The sequence below is a fragment of the Spermophilus citellus genome, assembly GCF_964194105.1.
Source record: "Spermophilus citellus genome assembly, chromosome: 13".
Lineage (NCBI taxonomy): Eukaryota > Metazoa > Chordata > Mammalia > Rodentia > Sciuridae > Spermophilus > Spermophilus citellus.
This window is the reverse complement of record NC_138193.1, coordinates 70224444-70239607: the sequence shown is the minus strand read 5'-3', so window position 1 is coordinate 70239607 and position 15164 is coordinate 70224444. Positions and strand designations below refer to the sequence as shown.

The 15164-nt window shown below is 35.1% G+C and overlaps 1 protein-coding gene across 2 annotated transcripts in view; it reads right to left on the bottom strand.

Moving 5' to 3' along the window:
- Positions 1–15164, bottom strand: part of PNPT1 (polyribonucleotide nucleotidyltransferase 1) — a 46176-nt gene that overhangs the window by 27153 nt on the left and 3859 nt on the right. The window contains exons 2-9 of one of the 2 annotated variants that reach the window (XM_081264733.1): positions 11958–12018; positions 11150–11224; positions 10103–10208; positions 9134–9183; positions 8150–8213; positions 7996–8043; positions 6990–7103; positions 476–662 (exon numbers count right to left, since the gene is read on the bottom strand). In XM_081264733.1, the coding sequence (XP_081120859.1) occupies positions 476–662; positions 6990–7103; positions 7996–8043; positions 8150–8213; positions 9134–9183; positions 10103–10208; positions 11150–11224; positions 11958–12018 (705 nt within the window). The remainder of the gene's footprint in view (positions 1–475; positions 663–6989; positions 7104–7995; positions 8044–8149; positions 8214–9133; positions 9184–10102; positions 10209–11149; positions 11225–11957; positions 12019–15164) is intronic. The other variant, XM_081264734.1, reaches the window with a different exon arrangement.

Sequence of the window (15164 nt, the reverse complement as noted above, 5' to 3'; positions counted from 1 at the left end):
TGATATGGGAACCCAAATATCTTTACCTTTCAAGGCAAATCACTTATACATGTACTATGCCCCCCCACCCCCGCTTTGTCTTTAATTTTTAAATTAATTCCACCTGAGACTTATTCATGTGTGCCAGGCACTGTTCTAAATACTAGGCAAATAGTGGTAGTTTATACTTGATTTCTTTTTGAGAAATTCAACAATTTCCTAGATATTCAAATATCTATGCTTATTCTCTTTTTCCTGTCTGGGCACAGAGAGATACAGGAATTTTGTATATCTTGATCAAGAAATGTCTCTCCCACATTTAAGATTTCTCCTGGAAGAGCATGGGTTTTTCCTGTTTTAGACATTGGACAGGAATTTAGAGGATCAATATTTAAATCAGAAAAGTGTTATTTCTGAAGTAATGTATGCAAATTTTTTCCTTAAAGGAGATTACATCTGGTGACAATCTGATATTTTGTGGTACAGATGTTCTTACTTATGAACATATTTCACAATCTCTTGTGAAGGGGTAAATATCTTCTGAGGTGTCCTCTTGGTAACACCAATTTCTTTCACCAACTGCTGGATGCCCTGAATTATTTGTTGAGTGTGTTTCACTCCCACTTTGATAGCATGGCAAAAGTCTTGCTGTAAAATGTTCTCTGCAGAGGCTTCCAACATGACTAAGAAAAACAAAAACAAAAGATGATAATTGTCATTGAAATGATCAATACAGCATTTCAAGTACCATGATGTGACAAATATAGATCAATTTCATTCTGTGGTGATATATACACTTTTAAAAATTTCTTTCCTTAGAGTCAACCTACTTCCAAAATATATACAGTAGATGAATAAAGAAGTCTTGACATTTAAGTTTATATTCTCCTAAAATTTAATGAGGAATTTCCTATCCAAACCGAAACAGAAGCTGGGCATGGTGGTACACACCTGTAATCCCATTGACTCAGGAGGCTGAGGCAGGAGCTTTACAAGTTCAAAGCCAGCCTCCACAAGTTATCAAGGCCCTGAGCAATTTAGTAAGACCCTATCTCAAAATAAAAATTAAAAAGAGCTGGGAATGTGGCTCAGTGTTTAATCCTCATTACTAAAGGGGATTCAATCCCCATTACTGGGGGGGGGGGAGAAAATAAAAAACTTAGTAACTTTAGTATTAGCTTTGTTAACAAAACTCAATCTTTCAAAGTATACAATAGCATATACTTTTAATGTACATTTTTAAGTTAAATTTAAAAACATACAACATACTAGGTAACCAATAAATGTTTACTGTTTAACAATTATTTGAAGTGACCTCCTACTTAATTCTGACTCCTCACATTGTCTAATTCTTCCACAGGTGGGAAAATCAATGCAACTCTAAAGTTGGGCTTCCATCATGTTATGATGTATTTAAATTTGCCATTCAGCCTGGCTTTGCATTCTGAAAAGCTAAACAACCTCCTACCTAATAGTGTTATCAATTCTGGTGGCTTTCAACTTGTATAAAGTCAAAGATCATGAAAATGCATAGACATATCTCATATATTTAACCACATCATGTTATCATTAAGATTTATTATCCAAATCATTGCTTTTAAGATATTAAAAAAAAATCTTTATGTACTTTCTTTCTTTTTATGGGGGGGGAGAGAGTTACCCAGGATTGAAGTCAGGGGCACTCAACCACTGAGCCACATCCCAGTGGTTTTTATATTTTATTTAGAGACAGGGTCTCCTGAGTTGCTTAGGGCCTTGCTAAGCTGCTGAGGCTGGCTTTGATCTAGAGATCCTCCTGCCTGAGCTTCCCAAGCTGCTGGGATTACAGGTGTGCACCATAGCACCTGGCAAAATCTTTATGTACTTTCTATGTAGGAATTTCATCAGTTAATTCAAGTAGAACCCGTGAAAAGATCAAACATTTGTGTTATAAGAGTCATGGAAAAATAGGAAAGAGGTAAGGCCTTTCAAAAAAGCACTGGAAAAAAAAATGGCTGAAAACTCCCCAACTCTGGCATTCATAAACCTAGAGATTTAAGAAGCCGAATAATGGGGCTGGGGATGTGGCTCAAGTGGTAATGCGCTCGCCTGGCATGTGCGCGGCCCGTGTTTGATCCTCAGCACCACATACAAACAAAGACGTTGTGTCCGCCGAAAGCTAAAAAATAAATATTAAAATTCTCTCTCTCTCTCTCTAAAAAAAAAGAAGCCGAATAAACTCTGACCAAGGCAAACCCAAGAAAGGTAGACAATGACATCGAAAACTTCTATACGTGAAAACAATTCAACTAGCAGATCATCATCAGAAACCATGGAGGCCAGAAGGAAGTAGTTCATATTTTACAGGTGCTGAAAGAAAAGAATTGGCAACCCAGAATCATATACCCAGTGAAAATATTTAGGAGTTGAGTTTTGGGAAGAGGGGAAATTAAGATTCTCAAAAAAATGAGAACCAAGAAAATTGGGTGCCAGCAGACCTACCCTAAGAAAATAGTAATAAAAGGAAATTCTCTAAACAGAAAGGGAACAAAACAAGTCACAGACTGTTGAGAAGAAAAAGAACATGTCAGGGGCTGGGATTGTGGCTTAGCGGTAGAGAGCTCGCCTAGCAGGGGGGGCAGGGGGCCAGGTTTGATCCTCAGCACCACATAAAAATAAAAGTATTATGTTGTGTCCATCTACACCTAAAAAATAAATATTAAAAAAAAAAAGAAAAAAGAACATGGCAAACAAAAATAAGGATAAATAGGCTTTCTTGAGTTTTCTAAATCATATTTGTTGGTTTAAGCAAAAGCAAAAAAAGTAACACTGACTGATGTAGTGTTGTGAATGTAGAGGAAAATTTAAACAATTGTATTACAAGTCAGGAAGGGCCAGACAGGGAAAGATTTAAATTCTTCACTCCAGGCATGAAAAAGCTTCCTCTGATGTCGTGATAGTGAGATGGTTACATCTTTTTCTCATCTGTACTTCTAAAACATCCTCTCACTTTCATAGAATTTAATTGGAGATAGAAAAAATATAATGCATTCAATATATTTAAGTTATATCTCAACAAATTTATTTAAAAATAAAATTTGCAAAGGAAAATACTCTTCAAATAAATTTTGTTTTCACTAATTAAGCCTTAAAGCAATTCCTTTTTGGCTTCCCTGTACTATCTTTTTGTTTTTCCATTTTTTTATTGGTGCATTATACTTGTATATATTAATGGGATTTGTGGTTACATATTTGTACATGCACACAAAATAACAATACATTTTGGCCAATATTCCTCCCCAGCACTTCCCTCCTCTCTCCCTTCCTCCCACCCCTGGTCCCTTTCCTTTAACTGATCTCTTTGATTTATAGGAGATCCACTCCCACCTTTGTTTTCTTTTCCTCTCTAGCTTCTGCTTGAGTGAAAACACACAACCCTTAACCTTATTTTGCTTAAGATGATTGTCTCTGGTTCCACAGTTTTCCTGAAAATACCAAAATTTCATTTTTCTTTATGGCTGAATAAAACTCTATTGTGTATATATGCCATATTTTCTTTTCCCATTCATCTGTTGATGGATACCTAGGCTGGTTCCATAATTTGGCTATTGTGAATTGTGCTGCTATGAACATTGGGTATGCATGTATCACTACTGTAAGATTACTTTAATTCTTCATGATAAATACTGGGAAATAGTATAACTGGGACATAATATGGTGGGGTGGTTTAATGCTTAGTCTTCTAAGGAGCTTCCACACTGGTTGCCATAGAGATTGTATTAATTTAGAGTTCCACCAACAGTGTAAAGTGTTCTTTTTTCTCCAGATCCTGTCTAGCATTTGTAACTGTATGCTTGATGACTGTTATTCTGACTGGTAAGAGATGAAATTTCAGCATAGTTTTGGTTTGTATTTCCCTAATTGCTAATGCTATTGAACATTTTTTCATGTATTTGTTGGCCATTTTGAGAAGGTTCTGTTTAATACATTCACCCATTTATTAATTGGGTTATCTGACTTTTTGGTATAGTTTTTTGAGGTGTTTAGATTATATAATCTAGATATTAATCCTCTGTTGAAAGAGTACCTAGCGAATATTTTCTCCTATTCTGTGGGTTCTATCTTCACAATCCTGATTGTTTCCTTTGCTGTACAGAAGCTTTTTAACTTGATGCCATCCCATTTATTAGCTCTTGGCATTATTTCCTGAGCTTTAGGGGTCCAAAGCAATTCCTTTAAAAAAATACTTTAAAGGACAATTTCTGATAGTTCTGGAACCACAGACCTGTGCTGTTCAACATGGTAACTACTAGTCACATATGGCTATTTGCACTTAATTAAAATTATACAAAATAAAAAATTTGTTTGCCCAGTCACTCTAGCCACCTTGCAACTACTCATTAGCTATCTGCTCAGATAGGAAATATTTCCTTCACTGCAGACTATTCTACTGAACATTGCCACATATACAAAAAATTTAAATTAAAAACTTTGTTAAAATGATTATTTTAAGCCATTAACTATTTTTAGTAACTGAAGATGAAGGAATTGTAGGATTAACTAAAGTTTTGAATTTGAGACACAGAATCTAAAAACATGGTGTTGCTATACTTTTCCCTCAGTTATATCCTATCACACACTGAATGATAAGTAATATCAAATGTACCAGTTTAAAAAACAAGCACCCAAAAGGTATTGTGCAGAATATTGGTTAAAGATCTGGACTACTACATATTTTAGTACTGAAATGGTAGCAATTATTATTATTTGTATCCCAGAAGTTTCATGATGGTGGTATTAATCATAATGCATGAAAAAGGGGTCAAAATACATATCTGGTATACTTTACAAAAGCAGAAAGATGGCTGAATATCTTTATGGAAATAGTGTGTGAAAGTCAAAAATGTAGGTTGGTAATTCTTGAAGCTAGTTACAGGTTGGTTCTAAATTACCCTCAGCCTCTCCTAATTATTTAAAACTACCCTCTGAGGTTCACTTAGCATCTAGAGTCTCATTCTTCCATCTAGGGAGCAAAAGGTGAGAACAGCCAGCTCAAAGGCTGCTTATGGTGTTTCCACAGCACACCATAGATGCCACAAAGATCCTTTGTTCATTCTTCCAAGGTTTACTTAAAATTAGAGTGGATCAACTCTAATGTAGATTGGGATTATAATAACAATTAGAAGCAGGGGTTTTTTTTTTTTTTAATCTTAATGACAATTGCAGGTATTAACTTTATGCTTACTAGAAACAAAGATTTCTACTTGTCATTTTGCAAACTTTGACTTCTGTCTTCATACTACCCTGTGAAGTAACTGGATCAATTTACTAACTGAAAGTAAATGAAAAACGCAACTTTAAAGAAAAAATTCAGATGCAGATCAAGCGAACTTTAACCAGTTAACAAGTACTTTCATGGAGGCTCTTTTCAAGATGCCCATTTATAATGTAGGGATTATCTGTTACTCATGGCTTTCCTAAAATTTGGAATATGCTCTTTACATTGTTATAGTTCCTGGTGGTATAAATCCCACTCTCTGGAATTAAAATTCAAAAAACATGTCCTTGCCTTTTCTACAATCAATGATGTGCCACAGTTATGCCCAATGAGATGTAAAAGAAACTGCTGGGTGGGGATGTCTGGGAAAGCACCTTATAAGGCAGGGTGACTCAATCAGGGGTCACATGGCTTTCTGCTATTCCACTCTTTGTTTTTCCTCCTGCCTATAGTCAGATAAGTTGGCAAGAGCTCTGGCAATAAGATTGTTAAGTATGAAGATGAGGCCACACCTTGAAGGTAGCAGAGCAGAAAGTCAGAAGGAGACTGGATTTCTTAAGACAACATGGAGCCACCATCACTGTCACGGACTCACCACCTCTAAATTTCTTTTACCTGAGAGAAAAATAAATTTCCATCTTGTTTAAGCCTTGTTATTTGGTTTAACAACACAAACTAATAATGTGGATAGCATACAATTCCTATGTGTTTTGTCCATCATACGGTGCCTAGTTCTACTTCATTACTGACCAACATAATAGTAGCTGGAAATGAGGTACTTCATGTATTTATACAAAAAAAGTACTAAAAATTTAGTAGTTTATGTTTCATTAAAATGTTGCCACATCAGAGGCCGGGCGCAGTGGTGCATGCCTGTAATCCCAGCAGCTTGGGAGGCTGAGACAGGAGGATCTTGAGTTCAAAGCCAGTTTTAGCAACTGCGAGGTGCTAAGCAACTCAGTGAGACCCTGTCTCTAAATAAAATACAAAATAGGGCTGGGGATGTGGCTCAGAGGCTGAGTGCCCCTGAGTTTAATCCGAAGTACCCCCAAAAATAAAATAAAATAAAAAAGTTGCCACATCAGAAGATGCAATATCAAAAAGTCCAGGACATCAAAAGTTCCATAGCAGAATAAATGGATAAGGCTTCTAATATGTTCAAAGTCAAATGATTATAGTTGTAAAGGAAGGTTTCAAACCTAAGTCTTTCTAACTGCTAAAGTCTATTCTCCTTCCATAGACTAGAACAAGGCCAAAATTTTCATTCATGCAATTAATGACATTTTTATTACAGGGAATAAGTGCAAGTGAATCATTGTTAGTGTATTTCTTCTACTTTATTACTGGTTTTCCATTTACTAGATGTCCTTAGAGGACATCAAGGAAGCTTTACGATGGCTGAATTGTTTAAATAAAAATATTTAAACCAATAAACAATAATTTGATACCAGATTCAAAACTTTTATTTTTAGATTAAGCTATTAGTTTAAAAATAACTTAGTCTAAAAATAATTACTGAAATTATCTGGCTAAAGATTTTTGTATATTTTAACTGCATAACATTCTGCATAACATTCTGTAATTTTAAGTATTATGTGATAAGAAGCAAAGGCTCTGCTAAAATATGACAGACATAAAACAAAAATTTTCACTGCTACTGAAAATACACATACAAGAGAGTTTAAAAACATTTCTTAAGAATCAAGAACTTATGAGTAAAATCCAGAACAAATGTGGTACTTAAACTACTTACCAATCTGACTTTTAGGTGCTCCAGCAACCACTAAATTTAAAGTACTTGAAGACATTTCTTTTCTTGTTGGATTAACAATACATTCCCCATCAATCATTCCTATTCGTACTGCCCCTAAAATATATTAAAATATTGGTAATTGTTTCAAGGCATTATTCCAGTGATGGCTTCAATCCCCTATCTTTGTGACCACAGAAAAATTCCTCTTTTTCTCATGGTACTAAAATCCTACAGAACATCCTACCCTACTCCACTTTCTAGATCCAGTGAGTTGTTCAAGTATATCATTTCTTCTACACATTTTCAGTTATGCTGAATGCTCTTCTGGTCTACAATGTACTCTCTCCAAAAGAGATGTTTATATCTGATCCTACTGAGGTTCAACCTCCATACTGGCTACTTTAAGAAGCCCTCCTTGATAAATCAAAACCACAAAACTAAACCTGACCTTCCCTATCATTTTCTAAGCACCTCAGCTATATCTTTAACACAATAATGCAAATAATTATGTCTCTCTCTCTCTTAAGCTAACAGCAAAAATAGTTTCTTTTGTCTTTGTGTTGCTAGTCTGTCTTTGTTTCTTCAGTACTTAGCTCACTAGCTTATATTTAGGATTCTTGATAATCATTTATTTGATGAATAATTTTTATATTGTATGATTACAACTTATAAGAGCTATCCATTACAAACATTTGTTTGTTTTCTCCTGAAAGACTGTGTGCTCTGATAATTTTCAAATGCAAATAAAGAAAAAGTTCTTTTATAGAAAGAGGCAACTAAAAAGTGAATATATCTAGGAACATTAAATCTAAATGGAGCGCCTTCACACATTGCTATTAAAAACAGGCAAGGATCAGAATGTCTCAAAGACCTGCAAGGACTCTTGGATTATCAACCCCATAAGAATTAATAAATCAGAGTCAATAAATCTATGGCCTTGCTAAAACATGCTTACCATTATTAGAACAACATAAATACAGGTTTTTATTTTCATAGCCTAACTTACCAACAGGTCCATTCCAAGGAATATCTGATAATGAGAGGGCTACAGAAGCTTAAAAGAAAAAAAAAAAAAGGAAAAAATAAGAGCTGAAATTAAAATATTTCATTATTTTTCAAAAATCAACAATGATCCTTTTAATCTCTATTTTTATACTTACCACCATTAATTGCTAGGACATCAGGTTCATTAATACCATCTACTGCTAACAGATTACAAAGGACCTGGTAGGAGGGGAAAAAAATTTGAAGTACTTAACAACAAATGTTATTTGATTTGAGAGGACTATCTTAACCTAAAAATATAGGAATACCACATGTTAAAAGCATGGTTAATTTTGGTTATAATTTAACTAAATCCTTGACATTGGGTAAATTAGTTAAATTAAACTTTGAAAGTTTTCTCAACTTTAAGAAAGAAAAATAATGGCATCTTCCCAAAGGGTTTCTATGAGAATTGAAGAAATACTGTATGTAAAGTATTTACCACAATACTTGTCGAATTGCAAGTATTCAACAAATCTTAGCTATATATTTCTACTATCTGTTTATAAGTAAAGATGAAACAAACCAATGAACTGCTTAATACTGCAGTGATATGCCTATGTCAAATTCTTTTTTTTTTGTCTATGTGATATTCTTAAGGAAGTAATTTCCCTTTTAGTTCCTAGCACTGAAAAAAAAGAATCTCCCTGAAGCTGTGACATCCTTGCAAAGGTAGAATTACACATTTAGTTCATGTAAGTAAAATGATTACTTAATTAAGCACTCTTAATTAAAGTATATGTATCATTATGAGCTAATAATCAGAAAATATTAAAATTTAATGAGGTAGAATTTCAGAGAATCCAGTAATAAAGATAATTTCTTTCTGCCTCAGGGCTTTTGAGCTTCCCATTTCCACTGCCTTGAGTGCTTTCCAACATTCCTGGTTAGCTGACTCCTCAGAATTCAGGTGTCAGCTCCAACTGATACCAAGTAAATATTAGCTTTTCAAAAGTATTCTTTTTTTTTTTTTTAACATGACTTAAAGCAAAATGCAAGAGCACTACCAAAATTTTTAATAATATTTAGCCAAAGAAGAATTACAGAGATTAAATAAGTTTTGATTGACCTGGAAACAAATAACATAAAACAGAACTTACTTGTGTATCATAAAAGTAGCCAGCGGGAAAGAGAGGTCTAATTGAACGATCTCCAAAAAGAAAGAAAAAAGACATTAAATAGTACTGACAGAGTTGCTTTAGAGTCCAAAACTTTTGAAGTAATATTGCAAGTTGTTCAATATGTCAAAACAAAACCAAACCCCTTGGATTGATTTGCTAACAGGAAAGTTGATAAATATCAATCCTTCAATTAATATAGACCATGACCTAACACTAAGCAGAGGAAAGACAATTAGGACTAAGAGCAGACCAAAAGAAAACGGCCCCTTGGTAGACTGTGCCTGTTCATCAACTACCAATTTCTGGGTATGGGAGCTATAAACTATATTTATACATATGACTGTCAAAGACTTAGAAGATTATGCACATATATCAGTAGTTGATACATATTATGTTTAGGAATAACTATGCTCAACATAAAAAAATGAAAAATACTAGGGACAGATTCAACACAGCTTAGAGGCATGAGCTATGGAATTCATATGCTCAATAGATATTTATTAATTTAGTCAACAAATATTTATTGAATGCCTATCCTTTTTTGTTTTTTGGTATCAGGGATTGAAACCATGAGCATTTAACTACTCAGCCACATCCCCATCCCTGCGTTTTTTTGAATCAGGTTCTCCATAAAATTGCTTAGAGTCTTGCTAAGTTGGTGAGGCTGGCTTTGAACCTGTGATACTCCTGCTGCCTCAGCTTCCTGAATGGCTGGGATTACAGGTGTGTGCCGCTGCACCTAGCTGAATACCTGTTCTGTGCCAGGCAGTGTACAAGTTAAAGAAGATTTGGTAGGTAAAGAGACATTTTTTTTTCTCTCATGAAGCCTACATTCAAGTGAGAGAACAGAGATAGTAGATAATCTTTAGTGGCATTCATTCAATGAAGGAAAATTAAAGAAACATTGGCATATCTGAGAGCATTAATGCCTCTATCTTAATATCTTACCTATTATTCGACTTGTAAGAATTTCTCTATCAGAAGAACCAATCTCTCTTCTAAGATAGTTTGTGGGAATTCTACCTGCTGCAGCAGCCTTCTGTCTGTAGTCAACCTGCAACAGCAATGAAAAAATAAGGTTTGTATGATTCTTTTTTTTAATTAAAAACATGTCACAAAATCTAAATAAATAAATACTAATTTTCTTGAGTTTGCTAACAACATACTCTACACTATGAGTAAAGGTTGTTTAATTTACTTTTAAAGTTTTGTATATTTTAGGGAAAGGAGAGTTTATAGAAATATATCAGCCAGAGTTGGGCAGGGTGGTGCATTCCTATAATCCCAGTGACTCAGGAGGTGGAGGCAGGAGGATCACAGGTTTGAGGCTAGCCTCAGCAACTTAGCGAGGCCCTAAGCAACCTAGTGAGACCCTGTCTCAAAAATAAATAAATAAAAATAAAAGTTAAAAAGGGCTGGGAATACAGTTCAGTGTAAAGTGCCCCTGGGTTTAATCCCCAGTACCTCTCCTCCAAAGAAAGAAATATTTCAGCCAATTAATTAAAAAAGTCTTCTACTTACCAGTCATATGACTACCTAGCTTCACTACTTTCCACAGTGGCTTATTCTGGTCAAGTCAAACACTGACTTTTTTTTTATCAACTGTTAAGTATAACTGCATTCCCGTTCATATTAGAAAGAAGCCATAACATCCTAAGGCTCTCTTCACTTACCATATACTTGTAGACACATACTGAAGGGAAACCCATGAAGGCAATGAATTCATTATTTATTTGTTGTCAGAGCACTCATGCACTTCATTCACTTATCTCATCAACTCATATAACTGGACATTCTAAAGAATGTTTACTACTAGCATGAAAAGTGGTTATAAAATAATCCATTCAAACTCTCTTAATGATTCAGTATTAAACAACTAAGGACGATCTTTTCCTGTACAAAGTTTATATTTTGTACTCATAAGAAAATGGAAAAATATTATAAATTCTACATTATGCTATAACTACAGTTCAGATAAATTAGCAAATTACTTACCACCAAAGGCATGAACTGAGAAGGTGAAGGTTTTGTTTTACTGACAGCTGTGACCATCACTGCAGTGTCACCTGACTTAAAACATAAACAGTGATAAATACCTTCGAAATCAGATATTAACATCTAAGTAGCAACTGAATACTCACTCCAAAAACAAGCAAAGAGATGTCTTATTCCAAGTGATAATTATTCACAGATAGTCCACTCTTGGTTCCCCCCACCCCCTGCTTTTTTTGTACTGGGGACTGAACTCAGGGGCTTCCCTTTTTTATATTTTATATAGAGACAGGGCCTCACTAAGTTGCTGAGGCTGGCTTTGAACTTGTGATCAGCTTCCTGAGTTGCTGGGATTACAGGCGTGTACACCTGGCCTGGCCTGATCCCTTCTATATGAGCATAATCAGCATTAGAATAGTCACTAAATTTTTGAAAAGGACAAAGAAGGATCACTGATAGCTTAGTCACACCAAATAAATTAAATCATATTTTCTATTTCTAATGAGGAAATTTAGGTTGTATATAATAAAAATTTCAATTTCACTATTCTATTGAGAATAATGAAATCACTTTCTCTAGAAATGTCTAACAGATTCTATTAACAAAAATCCAATAAAAATCCCAAGTTTGGAAAGGATTTTCAGGGTCATTTAATACATTCAGGTCTGACTCTGGTTTTGTCACTGGGAAAGATCTTAGTGTCTGAATTAATTCCCAATATCACATTTCTAAGTTATATGATGTTATAAAGATTCAGTACCAGTCTCCATAAATATTTTTAGGATGAAGTTCTAAAAACCTGGATTTTTACCTGTACTACAGCAGAGCCATCTGCAAATCTGGCCAGTTTTCCAGAGGATATTTCTATTTTTCTGTGAAAAATAAAAATTCAACACAATGACTAAGTATCATATAAAATAATTCAAGATTCTAACAGAAGAACTAAAGGGTATCAAGCCTCACAAGTTCTCTCCCCTCAGCAAAAAAAAAGAATGAGATTCATGTACAAGGGGGATTTAAGAGCTGCTTATAGACGATAAAAAGAAGGTACAGGACAAACCTGAATGAGAGATAAAGTATTTTAGGGGCACAGAAACTAAGTGGCTTTCTAAATATTAATTCCCACTTACCATCTCAGTTCAATCTCTTTGCATCCCTTGCCTTGTTGACTACAGTAATCTTTTAGTACACAAACTACATCATTTCCCTATTAAAAATCTTATAGGGGGCTGGCGCTGTAGCTTAGTGGTGGAGCGCTTGCCTTGCTGGTGTGAGGTGCAGGTTCGTTCCTCAGCACCACATACAAATAAATAAATAAAGATATTGTGTCCATCTACCACTAAAAAAGTAAACAATTAAAAAAAATCTTATAAAATTTCCCCCAGTGCTTTCAGGGCAAAATATAAACTACTAAATATTACCTATCAAGCCTTTCATGTTTGAAAGAGTGTCAAGATAATTTAATGGTGGAAAAATAGTCTTTTCAAGCAATGGTGCTAGCATAACTGGATATTCATATGCATACACATGCAAAATAATTTGGACTCCTTCGTCACACAAAGATAAAAACTAACTCAAGATGGATCCTAGAACTAAAAAAACTAAGACTACAAAATTCTGAAAATAACCACAGCAGTAAATCTTTATAAATTTGAGCTAGACAGTTTTTTTTAAAAGATATGATATCAAAAAGCATAACTGACAAAAAAAATAAAGTGGACTTCATCAAAATTAAGAACTTGGCATGAGTCAATGGATATTATTGAGAATGTAACCGAAAGTCCACAGAGGAGGAGAATACATTTGCAATTCACATATCTGATAAAAGACTTACATCTAGAATGTTAAAAATTCTTACAAATGAACAAAAAGACAACTCAGTTTTGCTAGGGGTGGTTGCACATGCCTGTGATCCCAGAGACTCCAGAGGCTGAGACAGGAAGATGGCAAATTCAAGTCCAGCCTCAGCAACTTAGCAAGGCCATAAGCAATTTAGCAAGACCCAGTCTCAAAATTAAAAAACATAAAAAATAAAAAGGGCTGGAGATGTGGCTCAGTGGTAAAGTGCTTCTGGGTTCAATTCCTAGTACCCCAAATATAAATAGCCTTCCCCATATCACCACTCTCTATAAACAATACGTGTGTGTGTGTTTGTGTGTGTATGTGTGTGTGTGTGTGTGTGTGTGTGTGTGTGTATATATATATATATATATATATATATATATATATATATATTTCAATTTTTAAAATTGGCAACGGATTTGAAGGGACATCTGTCCAGAGATATACAAATGGCCAATTAATACATGAGAAAAAGCTTAATATCATTATCCACCAGGGAAATGCAAAGCAAAATCACAATGAGATACCACTTTACACCTAGTAGGATGGCTATACTCAAAAAAACTGGTAATATATGTTGGTATGACTGTGGAGAAACTGAAATTCTCATTCTGCTGATGGGAATACAAAATGATGTTCTAGCTTCATGAGATAAACTAGCAGTTCCTTAAAGTATTAAATAAAGAGTTCCTACTAGCCCAGTAATTCTACTCCTTTGTATATACTTAAGAGAAATGAAAATACATCTGTACAAAAATCTGTACATGAATGTTCATAGCATTCTTCTTATTATTATCATCATCCTTTTGGTACTGGGGATTGAATCCAGGGGCGATTTACTACCAAGTTACATCCCCAGCCCTTTAATTTTTTTTTTTTTTTTTTTTTTTTGAGACGGGTTGTCACTGAGTTGCTGAGGCTGGTCTCTAGCTCGGGATCCTCCTGCCTCAGCCTCCCAAATTGTTGGGATTACAGGTGTGCACCATTTCCCCTGGCTGTAGAATCTATATTAGGTAAAGAAAACAGGTGGTTGCTTATCATTTTATCTCACAATTTCAGCTGGGATTAAACTGACTTATAGTTTTTTTCTGGTCTATGTACTTGTAGTTGTTTTTGGTAAAAGTCTGTTATTACTTTTGTTCCATGGTTCATTTTACCTGTGATGGTTTAGATATGAGGTGTTCCCCCAAAAGCTCATGTGAGACAATACAAAAAGGTTTAGAGATGAAATGACTGGGTTATAAGAAGGTTAACATAAATAGTGCAGTAATCCCCTGATTAACTTGTTGGTAATTATAAGTAATTCATGGTGTGGCTAGGGGAGATAGGTCTCTGGGGGCATATCTTTGGGGTATATATTTTGTCCTTGTTGAACAGAGTCCTCTACTTCCTAAAGTGATGCCTGAGCCACTATTTTTGCCACACTCTTTTGCCATGATGTTCTACCTCATGTGTGAGGCGTTGGGTTAAATTCCTCGAGCCCCAAGGAATGGAGCCACATTCTAGGGACTGAAACCTCTGAAAACAGTGAGCGCCAAAATAAACTTTTCCTCCTCTAAAATTATTCCTGTCAGGTCTTTCAGTCACAGCAGCAAAAAAAAGCTAACTAAAGCAAACTCTCAGCCAATTGACTCTTCAATATTATATGCATAAAATATTTCCAAATATATAGAAGACTGATAATATAGGGACGGGGGATGGCCTCTGGGGGTTGGAACTGCCTGGCTATGGAAATGTATGGAAGACTGTCACGCTATTTAAATGTTGAACCACGTAAGCGAATACCTAAACAAAACACACTTCTGAAAAAATAAATAATAAAAAAAAAGGATGATAAGATGAACAGGGAGATCTTATTGGTGGGGAGAAGAGTAGGAAGAGGCAGCTAAAGAAGGAATTGGAGAGAAGAGAGGAGCCACACAGGAAGTAGAACTACAGGGAAAAAGAGGTACTTAAAGAACATTTTTAGGAATATTGCAGGATGATATAGAATGTAACCAGCTTTTTGTAGGCTTCTGTCCTGGATCCGGAGCCCAGGTGTCAGTGCTATGCAAAATCTGAAAACAAACCACAGGGAGAACGCTGAGAACCCTGAGAGCCAGGAAATGTTTTGGGCGGACACAACATCTTTGTTTGTTTGTGGTGTTGAGGATCGAACCCGGGCTGCATGCATGCC